Below are 18,855 nucleotides of genomic sequence, written 5' to 3' on the forward strand. Positions count from 1 at the left end.
GGAGAACCATGCACCCTTGCATGACACACACAGAGGCCAAAGCTAGAGGGTGTCCATTTGGCAATGAGTGACCGAAATACAATTTTGTTTTGAAAGTACCATCTCCGCCTAAAAGAAAGAATGTAAATATCGTTTTACGAGGAGTCAAAGAATCTTAAGTTTAACTAAATTTATAAAAAGATATTATCTATATTTAGATCTTCAGTTAGGTTTATTATGAAAATTTATTTCATGATTACTCGTTACACATCATAAACATCAATACTTTATATATCATAGATATTCGGTCAAAATTAAGAACTTTTGACTTATCAGGAAACAAAGATTTATGTTCTTTTTAGGATGAAGTAAACTATGTGAGGGCGGTGAATCTCCTTTAACATGGGGGAGAATAGGTTATTGGTGACTTCAATTATCGCCGAGACATGTAAAAGAGCCTGAATCTTTGTAAACTAGTTTCTGAGAAGACAAATAGCAGATTAAAGTAGCGCATGAGCTTGTGTGTCTATCTATTGCTCCGTCCATTTCAGACTACAAAGTATTTTAGTTTGTGTAGATATATGATTTTATAATTTGGAATAGAGAAAGTATATTTTTTTAGCATTTCCGTTGCGTGCACACTTGTTTATTAATTAAATAAATTTCTCTATCGCCTTCATAGTTAAAACTAAAAAAACTGACTTCAAAAGGTAAAATAACGTATATTTTTATTTTTAATAGAGAGGAAATTATCCAAATCACCATTTATGTACCTAAAAAAAATATATCTAGGCAGCACTTGAGTGTTTTTATCGGCGGAGAGCACTAACTTTTTTCACTGTTATTTTTCCTCTTGTGCCACCCCACCGCTAGCCACCACCCATTGTCACGACGCACTTGTGATAGGGTCTCGTGGAGCTCCGGCAAGGAACATTCCGCGTCGTGGTGACCTCTTTCTCCTCCTTTCCACTATCGTTATGGTCATGGACGTCGTCATCTTGACCTAGCCTAGCCACGTGCACCATGCCATAACCCTAATGCCATCCTCACCAGCCCCACCGCGTAGCCGGCATGCCCCCTCTGATTTCCCAGCCACCGAATTTGGAGAAAAAGAGAGGGGGAGTCATCAGATTTGAAGAAAAAGGGGAGAGAAAGAGAAGAAAGAAATCAAGTGTTCAACACTCGTTGTTACTCCCTTCTAAGAATCTTGAAGAGTCAAACTTTTTAAAGTTTGACCAAATTTATATGATAAAATAATAATTATTATGATACCAACTAAATATCATTAGATTCTTCCTTAATTATATTTGTATAATATACTTACTTTACGTTACAAATCTTAGTATTTCACTCTATAATTTTGGTCAAACGTGAAAATGCTTTGACTCTCTAAGATTTTTGGAATGACTTACAATTTGGGATGGGGAGTAGATAGCATTTCTCTAAAAAAATGAATTTTAAGAATTTTTTTACAATAATTTTGAGAATTCTTTTGAATCGATTTTCGATGACAGACTCTTTTTTTGCTCGCAAAAAGGGAAAAAGAGAGAAGAAAACGAGAGGTTTTCGCAGGCGTGGCTCGGCAATCGCGTTCCTCCTTCGTGTGACCGTCGTCCTCCGTCTCCCCCGGGCACAACCGCACAAGCAAGCAACCCCTGCAAGTCCTGAAATCCAACACTCCAGTACTTCCCCACACCGCGAAACCACCGCGGCATCTATCCCCGCGCGCGCACCGCCATGCCTGCCATCGCCTCGTGATCCCCAACCCACTGGCCGGCTAGCCGCTCGCCGACGTTCCTCGCCATGGCGGCGTCGGAGCGGGAGGCCGCGCTCCTCACGCGCGTGGCAGCGAACCACCTATTCCTCGGGCAGTTCGAGCCCCTGCGCGCGGTGCTCCTCAGCCTCCGCCGCCGCGCCGACCCGGGGCTCTCTGCGGACTTCCTCCGCGCGGTCGCCGCCGCGGGCGGCCGCGTCCCGGGCGTGCTCTGGTCCGCTCCCCCTGCCTGTCCGTCCCCGTCCCACCTCGCCTGGCTTGCCGCGCTCGAGCTCGCCGCCCTCCCCTCCACTCCCAATCCCGAGGCGCTGCGCCTCAAGGCAGAGTTCCTCGTCCTCCTCCAGCCCATCGCTGACGACCCCGCCATTGGCGCCGAGGCCAGCGGAATCCTCACGAGGCTGCTGGATTTGGGGGTGACGAGGTTGAAGCGCGAGGTCGAAGGTGGAGGGGAGGCAGGTGCTGGTGCCGAGGAGCCCCCCGTCTCCGAGAAGGATCTGAGAGGACTGTGGGGAGTGTTCCTCGACAACGCCCTTGTGTTTGACGCATTGTGCATAGGCGTCTCGAGGCAGATCGCCTTGGACGGGGGTGGTTTCGGCGTGGATGTGCTCCTATGGCTGCGGCGGAACGTGCAGCTTGCCCATTTGGATGCCATGAAAATTCTTGTCGCGGAAGGTGATCTGGATGCTGCTGCTGGCCATCTTCGGTTTCTTTGCCTTGACCATGGACTGGAGGAGGATGAGTACAAGTAAGGGTTTAGTGGACTGCACATCTTTGTTTAGTACTATTTCAACATCTGATAGCCAGGGACATTAGCTAGAGTTGCAACCTGAGCATTTAATAAACAAGTCGAATTGTTTGTGGAATAGTAAGGCCAGTAGTAGCATTCAGTTACACTCAGTGCCATATAGTTGAGTTGGCCAGGATTTAATGTAGTTTTACGGCCAATAGTAGCAGCATACGTAAATTGGTAATGACTAGCGTCTTGCAGAGCAGGATTATGTGATCAATTGTATGTTTTGAGATAACACCATAATATTCAAGTTGCTGTTTTCAGATCAAACATTTTCAATTGATTCTGGGTTAACACATGCAAGGAGTCAACTAATTCTTATATTATGCATATTGGTCTCAGTTTGCTTCTGGACCTGGAATATGAATACTGCAATAAATTACTGAAATCGATTCCTTACAGGGTTGTCATAGCAGAGCTTCTCAGAGAGGGATGGGCAAAAGCATCCAATTATGGTGGAACATGGTCTGAGTTGCAGGATAGAATAACTAAATTGTATGGAGCAGCTCTTCAATGTACTAGTCCCCAGCTCGTGCAACTCGTTCAGGTAATTACAAAATTCTCTGTTTCTTGCTGGCATTCTTCTTTCATTGAAGTGCTTAACTATGAACTTCTCGGCCTGTTCAATTTGTTTCCAGCTTTTCCTTTCCTGGTTGAGAACCTGCACCTCATGCAGAAAACCATGCTGTTCTCCCTTTTGTTATGGAAATTTGACTCAACATTTTCATACGATACACACAGAAACTTTAGTCCTTGAATGTCACATATCCTGTATTTATTTGCATTTTAGGCCAACGATTTAGTTGTGGCCACAGTTTGAGTTTATTCATCGAACATCACAGCACCTGACATAATTACAATGTTTACCTTCTGGATTACATTTTTTTGCATGCTTGATCTTGAGTAGTGCTAATTCTTTGTATTGTTTCTAGCTCATTCTGGATAACATCCTTTCTGAAGAAATTGAAGATCATGATGTCTCTGATGCTAATGGGATGCCTCTTCCTTTCAAAAAATTTCTGGAAACATTGTTGTTGGAGAAGGATACTGACTCAGATGACAAGATATTGTTGGACACAGCTATAACATCCTGCAAAAAAGATCTGTACCATTATTGCCGATTGTCTGGAAAGCATATGCTTGAAGTAGTCTTGGAAACCGCTCTATCATCAATTAAGAGGGAGCAGCTTCTAGAGGCTGTTGATGTATGTCAATTTTCAAGGATAACCCTGTGTTTTTTCCCTGGTGGTATGAGCATTCCATGACAAATTCCACTAGTTTATTGACTCATTGATTTATCTTCTGGCAAGTGGCTTTCTGCAGGTTGTTTCGTTGTTCCCCCTTCTCCACCCACTGGTTGCTGTCTTGGGATGGGATATTTTGAAGGGTAAAACAGCTCTGCGGAGAAAGCTAATGCAGCTGTTCTGGACAAGCAAATCCCAAGGTCTACGACTACAGGAATATTCACATTACCGTAGCCCAACAGATGAGGTACCCCTTCTGTTGATGAATTTTCTTCTTCTGTGGTAGTGTGCATAAAAAATATGTGGATCGTGACAGTTTCTTTTGGCAGACATCCTGTGAGGAGTACTTGTGTGATCTTCTATGCTTCCATCTGGACCTTGCACGTTTTGTTTCAAGTGTTAATTCTGGCCGCTTGTGGAATTTGAGGAATTCATTGTTGTTTACCCAACAAGAGCAAGGTTCAGATGTTAACAATGCAGAAATATTAGACCCTTTTGTCGAGAACTTGATACTTGAGCGGTTAGCTGTTCAGAGTCCCATGAGAGTGAGTCCTAGTCTCTCTCTCTCTTTCTCTCTCCCTCTCCCTCTCTCTATCTCTCATCTAGCACAGTAGCAGTAGTGGGCAGAAAAGTGCATGTTAGAGTTTCTGTTTTCCATAACTGGGCTAACCCTAGAGGGTTAGGAATATAGTATCATACACATGGGCCTCATGGGCCTAGCCTCATGGGCCTATACTCTAACACCCCCCCGCAGTCTGAACTACCGTCGCAGCGGAGTTTACAGACTGGACACGAAAGAAAAAAAGTACAACACATGAGCCCCCCCGCAGACACAACTAGCCACTGGTGATGTTGAGGCTGGTGCGGAACTCGGTGAAGGTCGAGGACGGGAGACCCTTGGTGAAGATATCGGCGAACTGGGAGGTGGTCGGGACGTGAAGGACCCGAACATCGCCGACAGCGACCCGGTCCCGGACGAAGTGTAGGTCGATCTCCACGTGCTTGGTCCTCTGGTGTTGGACCGGGTTGGTGGAGAGGTACACCGCACTGACGTTGTCGCAGTAGACCAGTGCGCTCCGAGAGAGAGGGCTGTGGAGCTCGGCGAGGAGCTGACGGAGCCACGAAGCCTCAGCCACGCCGTTGGCGACAGCGTGGTATTCCGCCTCGGCACTGGAGCGGGAGACGACTGGCTGGCGTTTGGACGACCAAGACACCAGGTTGCCGCCTAAGAAGACGGCGTAGCCGGAGGTGGAGCGGCGGGTGTCCGGACACCCGGCCCAGTCGGCGTCAGTGTAGACGACGAGCTCGGTGGAGGGCGACCGTCGGTGAAGGAGGAGACCGAAGTCGACGGTGCCGCGGAGGTAGCGTAGGATCCGCTTGAGAGCGGTGAGGTGTGGCTCACGAGGATCATGCATATGAAGACAGATCTGCTGAACTGCATAGGTGATATCCGGGCGGGTGAAGGTGAGGTACTGAAGTGCCCCGGCAAGACTCCGATATGCAGTAGGATCTGTAACAGGTGTACCCTCAGCCTCCGAGATCTTGCCCTGTGTGTCAACTGGAGTGGAGCAGGGCTTGCAGTCAGTCATCCCAGCTCTCTCCAGGATATCAAGAGTGTACTGCCGCTGGTGAAGGAGTAATCCAGCAGGGTGAGGCTCAACAGTGACCCCGAGGAAGTGATGTAGGGCACCCAGATCCTTCATAGCAAACTCCTGCTGAAGAGAGGTGATGATCCGCCGAAGGAGTGACTCAGTGGAGGCTGTGAGGACAATGTCATCAACATAGAGCAGCAGATATGCAGTCTCAGTCCCATGGTGAAAGATGAACAGAGAGGTATCTGACTTCGCCTCCACAAATCCCAGAGCCTGTAGAAAAGTAGCAAACCGATGGTTCCACGCTCGGGGGGCCTGCTTGAGGCCGTAGAGAGACTTGTTGAGCCGACACACCATGTCGGGACGAGAAGAGTCAACAAACCCCGCAGGCTGACTGCAGTAGACTGTCTCAGTCAGAACGCCATGTAGGAAGGCATTCTTGACGTCCAGCTGATGCACGGGCCACCCGCGCGTGAGAGCAAGCGAAAGCACCGTGCGGACGGTGGCCGGCTTTACCACCAGGCTGAAGGTCTCGTCGTAGTCGACACCGGGCCGCTGAGTGAAGCCCCGGAGAACCCAGCGAGCCTTGTACCGCTCAAGGGTGCCGTCAGCCCGGCGCTTGTGGGTCCAGATCCACTTGCCGGTGACGATGTTGGAGCCCGGGGGACGAGGGACGAGATCCCAAGTATGGTTGGCGAGGAGGGCCGCGTACTCCTCTTCCATCGCTCGGCGCCAGTGAGGGTCCAGCAAGGCCTCGCGGACGGAAGAGGGTACCGGTGAGACCTGCGAGTCCCCGGGCATCGCCGCAAGAGCCCGGGGCTGCAAGGTCCCAGCCGCGTGGCGCGTCACCATCGGGTGAACATGACGCGGGTGTCGGTGAAGGAGCGGAGGGTGGTACACCGGCGTCGCGGCCCGAGAGGCTGGGTGCCTCGGCGGCGGGGTCGGTGTCGGCGGCGGGGAAGACGTCGCCGGTGGCGCAGGTGACCCCGGGGTGGAGGGGGCCACCGGCGCCGCCGGAGGCAGCGGCGCCAGCCGGGCACATCGCTGGTAGACGCGCACCGGCTGGGCGAAACGTGCCGGTGGGGCCGGAGTCGGAGACGCCGACCCGGGACCCACGTCGGTAGCACGTCGCTGGTAGACACGCACCGGCTGGGCGAAGCGTGCCGGAGGGGCCGGTGTCGAAGGTGCCGACCCGGGACCCGTGGCAGGAGCAGGGGCCGGGCCGGAAGGTGACCCCGCGGGACCCGGGCAGGGTAGAGGCCCCGAGGTGTCACGGGCGACAGGCGACGTAGCAGTACCTGCAGGAAACACCGTCAAAGGTGGCTCGACCACCGGGTCAGTAGGAAACACAGAGGAGAGGTCAAGCTCCGAGGTGGAAGCAGGAGTGGTAGTGGTGGAAAAGGGAAAGATCGACTCATCGAACACCACATGGCGAGATATGAGGACTCGACGAGAGGTAAGGTCGTAGCATCGGTACCCCTTGTGATCCGGGGAGTACCCAAAGAAGACACAGAGAGTCGAACGGGGTGCCAGCTTGTGAGGAGCGGTGGCGGTGTTGTTGTGGTAACACGCACACCCAAAGACTCGAAGGTGATCATAGCGAGGAGGGGTACCAAAGAGAGCGTGGTGAGGTGTGGGAGCTGGACAAGCAGCGGAAGGAAGGCGGTGAAGGAGGTAAGTGGAGGTGTGCAAGCTCTCGGCCCAGAAGCGAGCAGGAAGAGAGGCCTGGAGCAGGAGAGTGCGCACGGTGTCGTTGGTGGTGCGAATCATGCGCTCAGCCTTGCCGTTTTGAGAGGATGTATACGGGCAAGACATGCGCAACTGGACACCGTGAGAGAGAAAGAAGGCACGGGAGGTGGAGTTGTCGAACTCCCGACCATTGTCACACTGGACGGCCTTGATAGTGAGGCCGAACTGAGTGGACACCCAAGCAAAAAAGTGGACAAGCGCGGGAAAAGCATCAGACTTTGCACGTAAAGGAAAAGTCCAGGAGTAATGAGAATAATCATCGACCACCACAAGATAGTACCTGTATCCAGAAATACTGATGACAGGAGAGGTCCATAAGTCACAATGTACAAGGTCAAAAATGCGGGCCGCATGAGAAGAAGAACTAGAAAAAGGAAGACGAACATGTCGGTCCAGTTGGCACGCATGACACAAATGCTCATCGTGAGCCCGAGTACATCGAATATCGGAACTACGACTAAGTTGCGTCAAAGCATCACGTCCAGGATGGCCGAGACGCCGGTGCCAAGTAGTGGAGGTAGTGGTGGCAAAGGCAGCTGAAAAAACTGGCTTAGGAGGCGAGGCAGATGCCGGAAAACGAAGAGTGTAAAGGGGCCCCGTGCTGTCACATCGGAGTAGAGGACGCCGGGAAGCCAAATCCTTCACAGTGAGACCAGAAGAGTCAAATTCCACAGAACAAGAATTGTCAGCTGTAAAACGACGAATTGAAAGAAGATTGTGAACCATAGAAGGAGCAACAAGAAGACGAATTGAAAGAAGATTGTGAACCATAGAAGGAGCAACAAGAACATCAGGAAGACAAAAGGAACCATGGGGGCCGGCGGCACCCACAGAGGTGACAGGAAGACAAGACCTATTAGCGACCATAATGGACGAAGGGAGAGAAGGAGAAGGAGGGTGAACAAAAGAAAGTATACCGGGGTTAGGAGTAGTGTGGTAAGTAGCCCCAGAGTCGGCGACCCACTCCGGCCCAACTGGAGGAGTCAGGGCCATGGTACTGAAAGAGTGCGCCAAGGCCGCCTGGTCCCAGCCGGCAGGCCCGGTGGGTGCCGTCCACGGGGTCACAGAGGGAAACCCCGGGGAAGCACCAGCGAGCATGGCCGCCGGCGGGCGAGGCTCTCCACCGGGAGCCTGGAACGGCCACATGGAGATGCGCCCTGACCATGGGTTGTGGAAGGATGGCCAGGGTGCACCTCGTGGGGCCGGCGGCGTCGTGGTGCCCCCGCGACCTCCTCCACGTCCCCCGCCACGGCGACGGCGACCGCCATGCCCCCCCCCACCCCCGCTCGGCCCAGGGGGAAGAGGACCAAGGAGTGACGACTGTGGTAACGGGGTAGGACGGGGCGGAGGAGTGGCAGCGAGAGCAGTCGAGGAGGACGAGGACCCCGAGGCGGAGGTGGACCCAGGCTGCAGACCCTGAGTGAGCTCCTCCATGACAAGGTCGTCACGGACCTGCAGGAAGGTGGGGAAGGGCCGCTGTCGGGTGATCCACGTCCGGAGGTAGGAGTAGCGGTCACTGAGCCCGCGGAGAACGTTGAGGACCAAGATGCGGTCCTCCACGGGCCAGCCGAGGTCGCCGAGAGAGTCCGCCATGCCCTTCATCTGGCGGCAGTACTCGCTGACGGAGAGGTCGCCCTGGACGAAGGTCCGGAAGCTCGCGTCGAGCCGCAGAGCCCGGGCTTCGGCGTTGCCCAGGAACTGGCCCTCGAGCGCCAGCCAGGCCCCGCGAGCGCTCGGGGTGTTGCGGACGAGGTCGTGGAGGTCTAGGGAGATCGTCCCCAGAATCCAGGAGAGGACGATGCTGTCGAGGCGCAGACACGAGGGGGTCGGGACCGTGCTCGCGGCGTCGACGAGGACGTGGTCGTCGAGGGCGTAGCGGCGGAGGGTGAGGAGGACCAAGTCTCGCCAATGAGCGTAGGAGGGTGACTCGGGTTCAAGGACGACCGGGACGAGGAGGCGGATGTTCTGGACACCCCCCGCCCCCACGTCGGCTGGAGAGTGGGAAACTGTCCAAAATAGGTTGGGGAAGGAGGAGGGGGAGGAGGCCGGTCAGCCATGGACGCGCGGCGGCGGCCCAGAGGAGCTCACCGGCCGGCGGCGGCCCTGGAGAAGGCCAGGCGGCTGCCTGGCGGCTGACGGGTGGGAGGAAGGGGAAAGCTGTCTGATACCATGTTAGAGTTTCTGTTTTCCATAACTGGGCTAACCCTAGAGGGTTAGGAATATAGTATCATACACATGGGCCTCATGGGCCTAGCCTCATGGGCCTATACTCTAACAGTGCAGTGCAGGTCATGCATGTGTCCTCATTTCAGGGGAACAAGTGGATCTCATACTTGTGCTCCACATGTTTTGCACATATTTGCATATATGATACTCACTACCATTGTGCTCAAAAGGAACCTTTCTCTAGTTGACGTCTTGATGTTCCTTTGAAATCACTTTCCTTAACTTTCACACAGGTGCTATTTGACGCAGTCCCAGGAATAAAATTTCAAGATGCGATCGAGCTTATTGGTATGCAGCCACTTCCTTCAACGACTGCCGCTTGGAAGAGGTTCATAACCATCTCTGCTGTGACGTTCTGTTTGCTACTAAACTTATTTTCTTTTCTTTTTTTGGTTTAATCTTTGATCCTATAATATCAATTATTATGCATAATGCCCCTGATGCATATATATCTTCCATATTGTCTCACGTGCGGAATAGTCAATCTGCCTTTTGTCTTGCTACATGTTCATAATGTTAAGGTATAATAGTCAAGGGTATTAGTGTGAGTTGTGTGAGTTGGGTCTTGTTGACCCATGTAACTTTTCTTCTACCTTAATGAAATGGCGCACAGTTCTCCTGCGCTGTTCGAGAAAAAAAAGGGTATTAGTGTGATCTCCTAGTCTAGGGTTTCCCTCTTTGTGTCACTCATGTACAGTTATTCAATTCAGTCCCTAATATTTGTAACACATAATATATTACTATACAGGACAAAAGGAAACAAAAGTAACCTATGCCGGACATCATGTTCTAATGATTAGTTTGTTTCATGTGACAGGATGCATGATATTGAACTGATGCACATGCGATATTCTCTTCAGTCAGTTGTGCTTGCTCTAGGAGAGATGGAAAAGTGTACAGGTGATGGGAATGAGTGTTATTATCATAAAGCATTGTCATATCTCAGGGAGATGCAAAATTTTATGGAGGCTATCAAAAGTTCTCCAAGAAAGGTTGGCTCTTCTGTGATATGTTCTTATTCAGGTGCACTTTTTTTTTTGGCAAAGACATTTTTTTTGTTCCTCAAAGTAGCAAAATTGTGGAGCTATCAGTTTAATATACTATTAGGAGCAACCTAATGCTTACTATGTTTCTTTTTGCAATGAGTGTATGCTTGTCAAATTTCATCATTTTTTTATTAATAACTAATTGAATAATATGCCGACCTTGTGATACAAAAGTTTTTTTTGAGCATATTGTGTCATAAAATTCGTACGTGAAAGAACTTCATGATTTGTGTTCATATGAACAGTATACTATACGAAGAATTGATAGTAAAATTATAGTTTTTGTCAAGGGCGTTGGGGTACGGGGTACATCAAGACCCTCAACAAACTGAGCTAGGCTCATCTTCCTTCCCTACATAATGCAATATTCATAAGATGATTCATGCTTTGTGTGATTTATCATTGATGTAAAGAGCTACGAAATTTAAGAACGTGCACTTGTCTGGAAAAAAGGCAAAATATCAGATCTTAATATTCTATGTCCTTCATTGGTAGCTATGCTGTGAACGGATTGAGCTATTACTATTTATCAAGAGTAGCATAACTTTTACAAATGTTTAAATCATCTTGGTTTTGTGTGCCTGATCATAAATATAAAAATATTAAATGGATTTTATTAACGCAAGATTAAACTTTTTGAAGCTTCTTTTTTGGTAGTGTTACAACTGATTTTAAATTGTTGATGCTAGTTATTCCTGTGTGATATCACATTCAATATTTTAAAATGGGGTTCCTTATGCTATTAAGCTTCATTTTTCTATATTATTTTGCAGATTTTCATGGTTAGCATTATATTATCCTTGTTACACATGGATGACTCTGCCAAATTGTCTCAATCAGTCCCTTCTGAGTGCTATGTTACTCATGAATGCCATGATATTAATATCGAATCTGAGGGAAAGAACATGGTGGTATATTTTGTTGGGCTTTTACTTGATATACTTCATCATAATCTCCAATTAAAAGGCTCTGAGAAGGATCACCTTTCAAGTACTGGTCTGTCACCTGCTGGTAGACAAGCATTAGAATGGAGGCTCAAACATGCCAAACATTCCATCGAAGACTTGGACTGGCGTCTATCTGTTCTAAAACGTCTTCCACCTCTGTCTGAGCGGCAGTGGAGTTGGAAGGAGGCATTAGTTCTTCTACGTGCTGCTCCTTCAAAGTTACTGAATCTGTGAGTTTTTCTATGATGTAATTTGTTCTCCTGCTATATTCTGTTGTATTTAAATTTTATGCTTTACCAAAGTTCCTAGTATTTCCCATGGGGAGGGGGCTCTTCTCCCTCCTTTGTACTGTTCGTCTTTTCTCTCTTAATGAAATGATGTGCAACTCTCTTGCGTGTTTGAGTAAAAATGCTTTACCAAAAGATTGTCTTTTGATCTCATTGGTTGAAATTCTTTTGGGGCTAGAAGTATCTACATGTTTTATCTTAAAAAATTATAAGGTCAGTGAGTTCTATGGAGCTAAACATCCCTGGCTGTTCTGTGGCCCTGCCTTGTCGTTTTCACCATTCCAAAATAGTTTTCTTTTTACGTACACATCAGTTGAAGTTTGTGTAATATTTAGGATTCTATACATGTCATGGGAATGACTTCTCACTTCACAGTTGACTGTCACTTATTTTCTCAGACATGTACAATCTCATCTGAGACACAAGAACTGTTTTGTCCTCATTCCAATTTGTCATGTTTGCTCATCTGAACCCTAAACAATGGACTATTGTTCTCAATTCTGTGAGTAGCTTACATTCCATTGATCAATGCTACTGAGACCCTCTCAATGTAGCAAGAATAGTTCATATACTGATATGATTGAAGCATTATCCCATTGAAAAACATACTGGATGGTTATTATATTGATCTCCAGAATTTGTGAGTTTTCTTCTTCTTTTTTGACATCGTTAAATGTTTATAATCCTTTAATTAATATTTCTTTAATCTATCATGTACTTACTCTTGTACAGTTGTATTTTTGTGAAATTTTATTAGTCTTTTCTGAATACCATTCTCTTTGTGTGTGTGCGTGTGCGTGCCCACATGCATATCGTGTATTGTGTGAGCATGCATGCTTCTGTGTGGCATATATCAGTATGTTATGGAACATGGTTGTTATGATATATATTTACTGTTCACCATTCAAATTCTTGACAGATGCATGCAAAGGGAAAACTATGATATAGGAGAAGAAGCTGTACAACGATTTTCTTTACCTCCCGAGGATAAAGCTTCCCTTGAACTAGCTGAATGGGTAGCTGGCGCATATAAAAGAGCATTGGTATGCTTACTCATGCAGTCATGCCAAGTGCTTGATTTTTGCTTTCCTTGATGTACATCGCACGTAGAATTCTGCTGTTACTTATCAGCCTTGGTCGCTGGAAGTTTCTCTTTCAAACTGTCGGAGGTTAAGTATGGGGAAGATTGACATATGCTACCTTGGTTTCAATCTCAAAAAAGTGATATTTTGGACATCTACATGGTCTCCAGAATGCAGTAATGCACACTGACCACTGATCTCTATCATAGTATGCTTAAAACCTATCAAGGGCCTTGGATACTGAGAGCGAATAGGTCTTGGGAAATTGATTGATAGATTGATATGTGTACAGGGTACAATATATAGGCAAGGATCTGGAGAGTTTATAGAAACACCCAATCAGCTGTGATCCTTGCTTAATTAGAGATCATCTACCATATTCCCTAAGGCAGCCCAGCTGAATAGGCTTGGGCGCCAGGTCCATGGCCGGCCCATAAGGCGCCTATTCTAACACGCCCCGCAGTCGAATCGTCATCCACTCTGCACGTTTAGACTGGACCTAAACTCTGTGAATACTGAAGAAGGCAGCATTTAGTGAAGATATTTGCATATTGTGAAGAGGTGGGAACATGCAAAACCTGAAGATCACCAATGGTGACTCGCTCCCGGATGAAGTGAAGATTGATCTCAATGTGCTTGGTTCGTTGATGCTGGATCAAGTTGAGCTGTGGCCTCAGCAACTCCATTGGCCACCGCGCAATACTCGGCTTCAACACTGGATCTTGACACCGTATTCTAGCACTTGGAGGACCAAGAAACAAGATTGTCGCCAAGGAACATAGCATAGCCAGAGGTGGACTTGCAGGTGTCCGGACAACCAGCCCAATCAGCGTCAGTGTAGACGACAAGATCTGTCGAAGTGGACGGTCGCAGTAGGAGACCAAGATGAAGAGTGCCTCGAACATAGCGAAGAATCCGCTTTAGGGCAGCAAGGTGAGGCTCACGGGGTTCATGCATATGAAGGCAGACCTGCTGAACGGCATACACAATGTCTGGCCGAGTGAATGTCAAGTACTGTAGAGCTCCAGCAAGACTGCGGAAGTCTGTAGCATCAGACACAGGTGCCACATCAGCTGGAGCAACCTTCAGATTGATGTCAACTGGAGTGGAGCATGGCTTGCACTCTGTCATCCCGGCACAATCCAGAATGTCTAGCATGTACCTCTCGAGGGAGCCATCTGCTTGAAGTTTGTGCTTGAAGATCCACTTGCTAGTGACAACATTGGCCTGAGGGGGCAAGGTACGAGATCCTAGCACTACGAAAGGTCTTCGGCACCGGAGAGAATAGTGCGGCATAGTGGGCTGTGAGCATCCGATAGCCGCTCTTCGAACGCGAGCCCATAGCGTGTTGGTTGGTTATTGGGGGAACAACATCAACACCATTGGGCAGTGGGGCAGCTGGTGTAGGAGCAGCCGGAGCAGACGGCGGATGAGGCCGTTGCATGTAGTGTTACATGATGTGCTGGACGAAGGGCGGGGACCCGAGCGGGGGTGCACGGGGTGCCTGAGAAGGCGCTGGGGAGCCCAGGACGATGCTGGAGATGACGTGCTTGTGCGAAGGGCAGGCAGGACGTACAATAGACGGGGGAGGCGCCTCCAGGTATGTTGGGCGTCTCCTGAGGCGCGTGGCGCGGGAGAGGCAGTCCTAGTGGTCGCGCGTGGCGCTGTAGGGGTCCCCGGTGCACGCAGTGCTGGTGGGATGTAGAGCGCGGGCACCGAGAGATTATGAGAGGGATCGACAGGGGCGCTAGTGGCGTTGAAGGTGCTGCATGGTGATCCTGCAGCAAAACATTGTGCAGCGGTCTAATAGGAGCAGGCACAACATCAGAAGCATCAAGAAACTCGAGGTCCGCCGGAGTACTAGGACCATTGCTCTTAGCAAAAGGGAAGGCCGTTTCATCAAAGATGACGTGCCGGGAGATGGTGACTCTATTGGAGGAGAGGTCAAGGCAACGTATCCTTTATGGTGAGCGGAATAGCCTAGAAAGACGCACAAGACAGACCTAGGAGCAAGTTTACGAGGAGCGGTGGCAGACATGTTGGGATAACAATTGTAGCCAAAGATTCGTAGGTGATCATATGCCGGTGGCGTGCCGGGCAGGGCAAGGTGCGGCATGGAGAACTGGAGTCTTGGTGGGCAGGATGTTAAGCAAAACAGTCGCTGTAGAGAGGGCCTCCACCCAGTAGGAAGGAGGCATGGACGCATGAAAGAGCAGTGAGCGAATGACATTATTGATGGAGCGAATAATGCGTTTAGCTTTACCATTTTGTGGCGAGGTGTAGGGGCAAGACATGCGAACATGGATGCCCTGAGTGAGGAAGATGTGACGGGTCCTAGAGTTGTCAAATTCTTTCCCGTTGTCACACTGAACAGCCTTGACGCGGGCGCCAATTGGGTGGAGGCATAGAGGCGATGAAGTGAGCAAGTGTACTGAAAGTGTCAGATTTAAGCCGCAGCGGAAAAGTCCACAAATAATGAGTGCAATCATCAAGTATAACCAAGTAATATTTATAACTAGAAATACTGACAACTGGAGAGGTCCACAAGTCACAATGAATAAGATCAAACTTGCTAGATGCACAAGAAATGGAAACATGAAAGGGCAGAGGAACATGGCGCCCTAGCTGAAAGCATGACATAAATCTGAACAATCCTGAATGTGACATGAAACACTAGAAGCGAGCTTGGATAACGCCTCATGACCGGGGTGGCCAAGATGCCGATGCCACAACGGAGATGGATCCTGAGCGACAAGGGAGTGTGCTGGAGGTAGGTGCAGTGGATGTAGCGGCCCAGAGCTATTGCACCTGACAATCTCGGCCCGAGAGGAAAGAACCTTCATAGAACAACCAGCGGGGTCAAACTAGGGAGAACAATTATTGTCAATAGTAAATTGGCGAACAAAGATGAGATTTTTAGTAATTTCTGGCGACACAAGAACATTATTAAAACGTAAAGACGGAGACACCTCGGTGGAGCCAGTGACATTAACAGGGAGAATGGAGCCATTACCGACAACAATGGAAGGACGAAGGAGTAGGACACCACGAGAATAGAACATGTGAAAGGGAACTGAGATGCCATATGGGAAGTAGCACCTGAGTCGAAGTACCACTCGTTGGAGGAAGGAGGGGTCAGCGACGTCGTGCTGAAAGCGTTGGTGTGGGCCGTCGGATCCCAAGAAGGGAGGCCGGCCACAGGGTTGTAGTACCCTGGGGCGACCCACTGTCCAGAGCCGTTAGGGGCAGGGATGGAAGCAGGCTGCTGGTGGGCGACGAACGCCTGCTACTGCTAAGCAAGGCCAGGCCTGTTGCTGCGCCTGCTGCTGTGCCTGCAGGTGAGGGGGCACCGGGATGGGTGCCAGGGAAGGACAAGGACCCGCTGGCCACATTTGAATGGACCCCATCCATGGGTTGTAGATGTTGGGCCAGGGCCAATTGCCGTCAGCAGGCGGCTGCTGCTGCGTCTCGGCAGGGCGTGGTCCCTGGCCGCTGGAGGTGCCACCTTTGTTGCTTCCTTTGTCGCCACCGCCGCGCTTGCTGCGACGGCTGTTGGAAGACTTGGAGCCCCCACCAGCGCTATCGGTGCTCGGGCCAGAGGACGTAGGGGTGGGGCTGGGAGAGTTCGACGTGGTGAAGACGGCAAGCGTAGTGGCAGGGGCGTCAACTTGTTCTCCATGGTGAGTTCCTCGAGAATGAGGTCGTCACGAGCCTCCAAGAAGGAGGGGAAGGGTTGGGCGCGACGGAGGAGGGCTCCGACGTGGCTAAAGCGCTTGTTGAGGTTGTGGATGACGTTGAGGATGAGGGTGTGGTCAGTGGCGGTCTTACCAAGGGTTGTGAGGTCGTCAGCCATCTTCAGCCGGCAACAGTAATCAGTGACGGAGAGGTCGCCCTGGACGAAGTTGCGAAACCGCGTCTCAAGGTGGATGGAGCAAACCTTCGGGTTGTCGAGGAATTGGGACTCAACGGCGCGCTAGGCATGCCGGGTGGTGGAGCCCTAGGCTGAGATGATCTCAGCGAGGTCATCGATGAGTGTGGCGACGATCCAGGACTTGACGACACAGTACATCTGAGCCCAATCAGGAGAGATCAGAGCTGGAGGTTCCTCGCAAACGTGGCCCAGAAGGGAGAACTTGCCAAGGATTTGAATGAATTGATCGTGCCAACGGTTGAAATTACCAGAATCGACGTTGAGGACTGTGGTGACGTGGCTTCAGATGTTGACGGCGACGTCTTGGGCATGGAGCTGCAGAAGGGCGACGGTTTCGTGAACAAGCATGGTGGCGCGGAGACTGGTGGTCGACGCTAGTGCACCTCCAGGTGCAGCGCCGGAGGATTTAGGCGCAGCAGCGGCCGCGCGTTCCTTGGCAGCGCGTGCCAAGGCCTCGCTGGCGCGCTGGGCGGCAACGTCGCGATCCTTGGCAGCAGCTTCCTCCTCGGCCTGAAGGGCGCGCGCCAGGGCAGCGTCGTGTGCGTCCTGGCGTTCACGCTCGAGACACTGGGCGGTAGTGGCAGCCTCATTGGCTTTCTCCTGGGTGTCGTCGTCGTCCTGGATGGTGGCAGAGGAGGCATGCCCAGCCGTCATGGTGGCACAACACAGCAGCGGGCTGGCGCGCGTGGGAGGTGGGCAGCGGAGAGAGGAGAACTAAACCTAGGCGGCTAATACCATGAGAGCGAATAGGTCTCGGGAAATTGATTGATAGACTGATATGTGTACATGGTACAATATATAGGCAAGGATCTGGAGGGATAGAAGCACCCAATCAGCTGTGATCCTTGCCTAATTATAGATCATCTACCATATTCCCTAATGCAGCCCAGCCGAATAGGCTTGGGCGCCAGGCCCATGGCCAGCCCATAAGGCGCTTATTCAAACACATAGGAGGGCTGCATATCTTTATTATATTAATAAAGAGAGAAAAAAAAAGGGGAAGAGGCCCGTGCATTCATCCATCTTACCTCATCTAGGAGGTAAGAAGAGGTTGTAAGATTAAAATATAAGTTGACCACCTGCTTACAAAACAACCTGAACCACTAGCTTGAATGCTTGATATTCATCTGTTCGATGCATGCCATGTTCAGTACTTCATCCATCATGGCATGCAAATATTTCTTGTCGTATTCATGCCATCATGGCATGTAAATCTTTCTTGTGGTATTCATGCATGCATCATGCTAACACATGTGTGCTGAAGATAGTGCCTTAATTCTCTTTTTTTTTCTGAGCTATACTATGTATATGTGGTGCTATGCTTTGGAAACTTGGATCTGCAATAGTTAGTATTAGATTAAAATGTATCAGTTTCAATTTCCAGGTGTTTAGTTGACATTCAAAAATAACTGCAGAACAGTTGCATGTGATAAATTTATAGCAAACATATGTGGATTTGGTATCTAGGCCATATGCTTCTTAGTTTTGTAATGTTGTTGTCTATTTTTTTTTCAGGTTGAAGATGCTGTGAATCGTGCCACAGATAATACGAATGTGGCACATGAATTGGATATTTTGTCATTACGCACGCAGCTTGGTTCTTTAACTACAGTTAGGAGTTTATGCTTGTCTCCATTGAGTATTATTAATGATACCCATTCTTCATATTTGACCTGAAGAGTTTATTTGAACTTTCAGATTCTGCTTTGTGTTGATGTTGCTGCAACATCTGCTAAGTCAGGTGATATGTGCCGATTTCTTCTTGATGAGGTAAGCATTATCAGTTGTGCATTCTGCATGTCCATACTCTTGCAGATATTATTGGAAACAAGCGCTGGTATATCATATATTTTTGTGGGTATGGTCTTTACTCTGTACCGTTACAGGTGTCTAGTGCACAAATAGATTGGGTTGCTGCTAATTTTACTTCTGCTTTGGTGCTTCATTAGTGCAGTATACTGCCTTGTCTCTTTTTTTTGTGTGTGTGTGAAACAAGGTATTTGTAGTCTGTGGTACATGACCAAAATGCCACTGATGCATGGTGTCTTTTATATGTTTATAAAAAAATAGGAAAGCTATAAATTAGAGGTAGATATCCATTTATGCTTGTTATCTAAGTTTTGTTTTATTGGAAGTTTGAGCATATAGATGACTGAATGTGCCATTAAACAGGGATATCGCTCCCCTATCAGTTGTGCATTTGATTAT

General features: G+C 49.3%; 1 protein-coding gene across 2 annotated transcripts in view; it reads left to right on the forward strand.

The window, feature by feature from the left end:
- LOC8082473 (protein DDB_G0276689) overlaps positions 1,581-18,855 on the forward strand; it is a 44,341-nt gene continuing 27,066 nt past the window's right edge. The window contains exons 1-11 of one of the 2 annotated variants that reach the window (XM_021456586.1): positions 1,581-2,498; positions 2,946-3,090; positions 3,476-3,748; positions 3,867-4,034; positions 4,117-4,332; positions 9,588-9,682; positions 10,172-10,346; positions 11,174-11,577; positions 12,554-12,677; positions 18,163-18,258; positions 18,346-18,417. In XM_021456586.1, the coding sequence (XP_021312261.1) occupies positions 1,783-2,498; positions 2,946-3,090; positions 3,476-3,748; positions 3,867-4,034; positions 4,117-4,332; positions 9,588-9,682; positions 10,172-10,346; positions 11,174-11,577; positions 12,554-12,677; positions 18,163-18,258; positions 18,346-18,417 (2,484 nt within the window). In that variant the 5' untranslated portion in view covers positions 1,581-1,782. Of the gene's footprint in view, positions 2,499-2,945; positions 3,091-3,475; positions 3,749-3,853; positions 4,035-4,116; positions 4,333-9,587; positions 9,683-10,171; positions 10,347-11,173; positions 11,578-12,553; positions 12,678-18,162; positions 18,259-18,345; positions 18,418-18,855 lie in introns of those variants that run through there. The other variant, XM_021456587.1, reaches the window with a different exon arrangement.

The sequence above is a fragment of the Sorghum bicolor genome, chromosome 3, assembly GCF_000003195.3.
Source record: "Sorghum bicolor cultivar BTx623 chromosome 3, Sorghum_bicolor_NCBIv3, whole genome shotgun sequence".
Taxonomy (NCBI): domain Eukaryota; kingdom Viridiplantae; phylum Streptophyta; class Magnoliopsida; order Poales; family Poaceae; genus Sorghum; species Sorghum bicolor.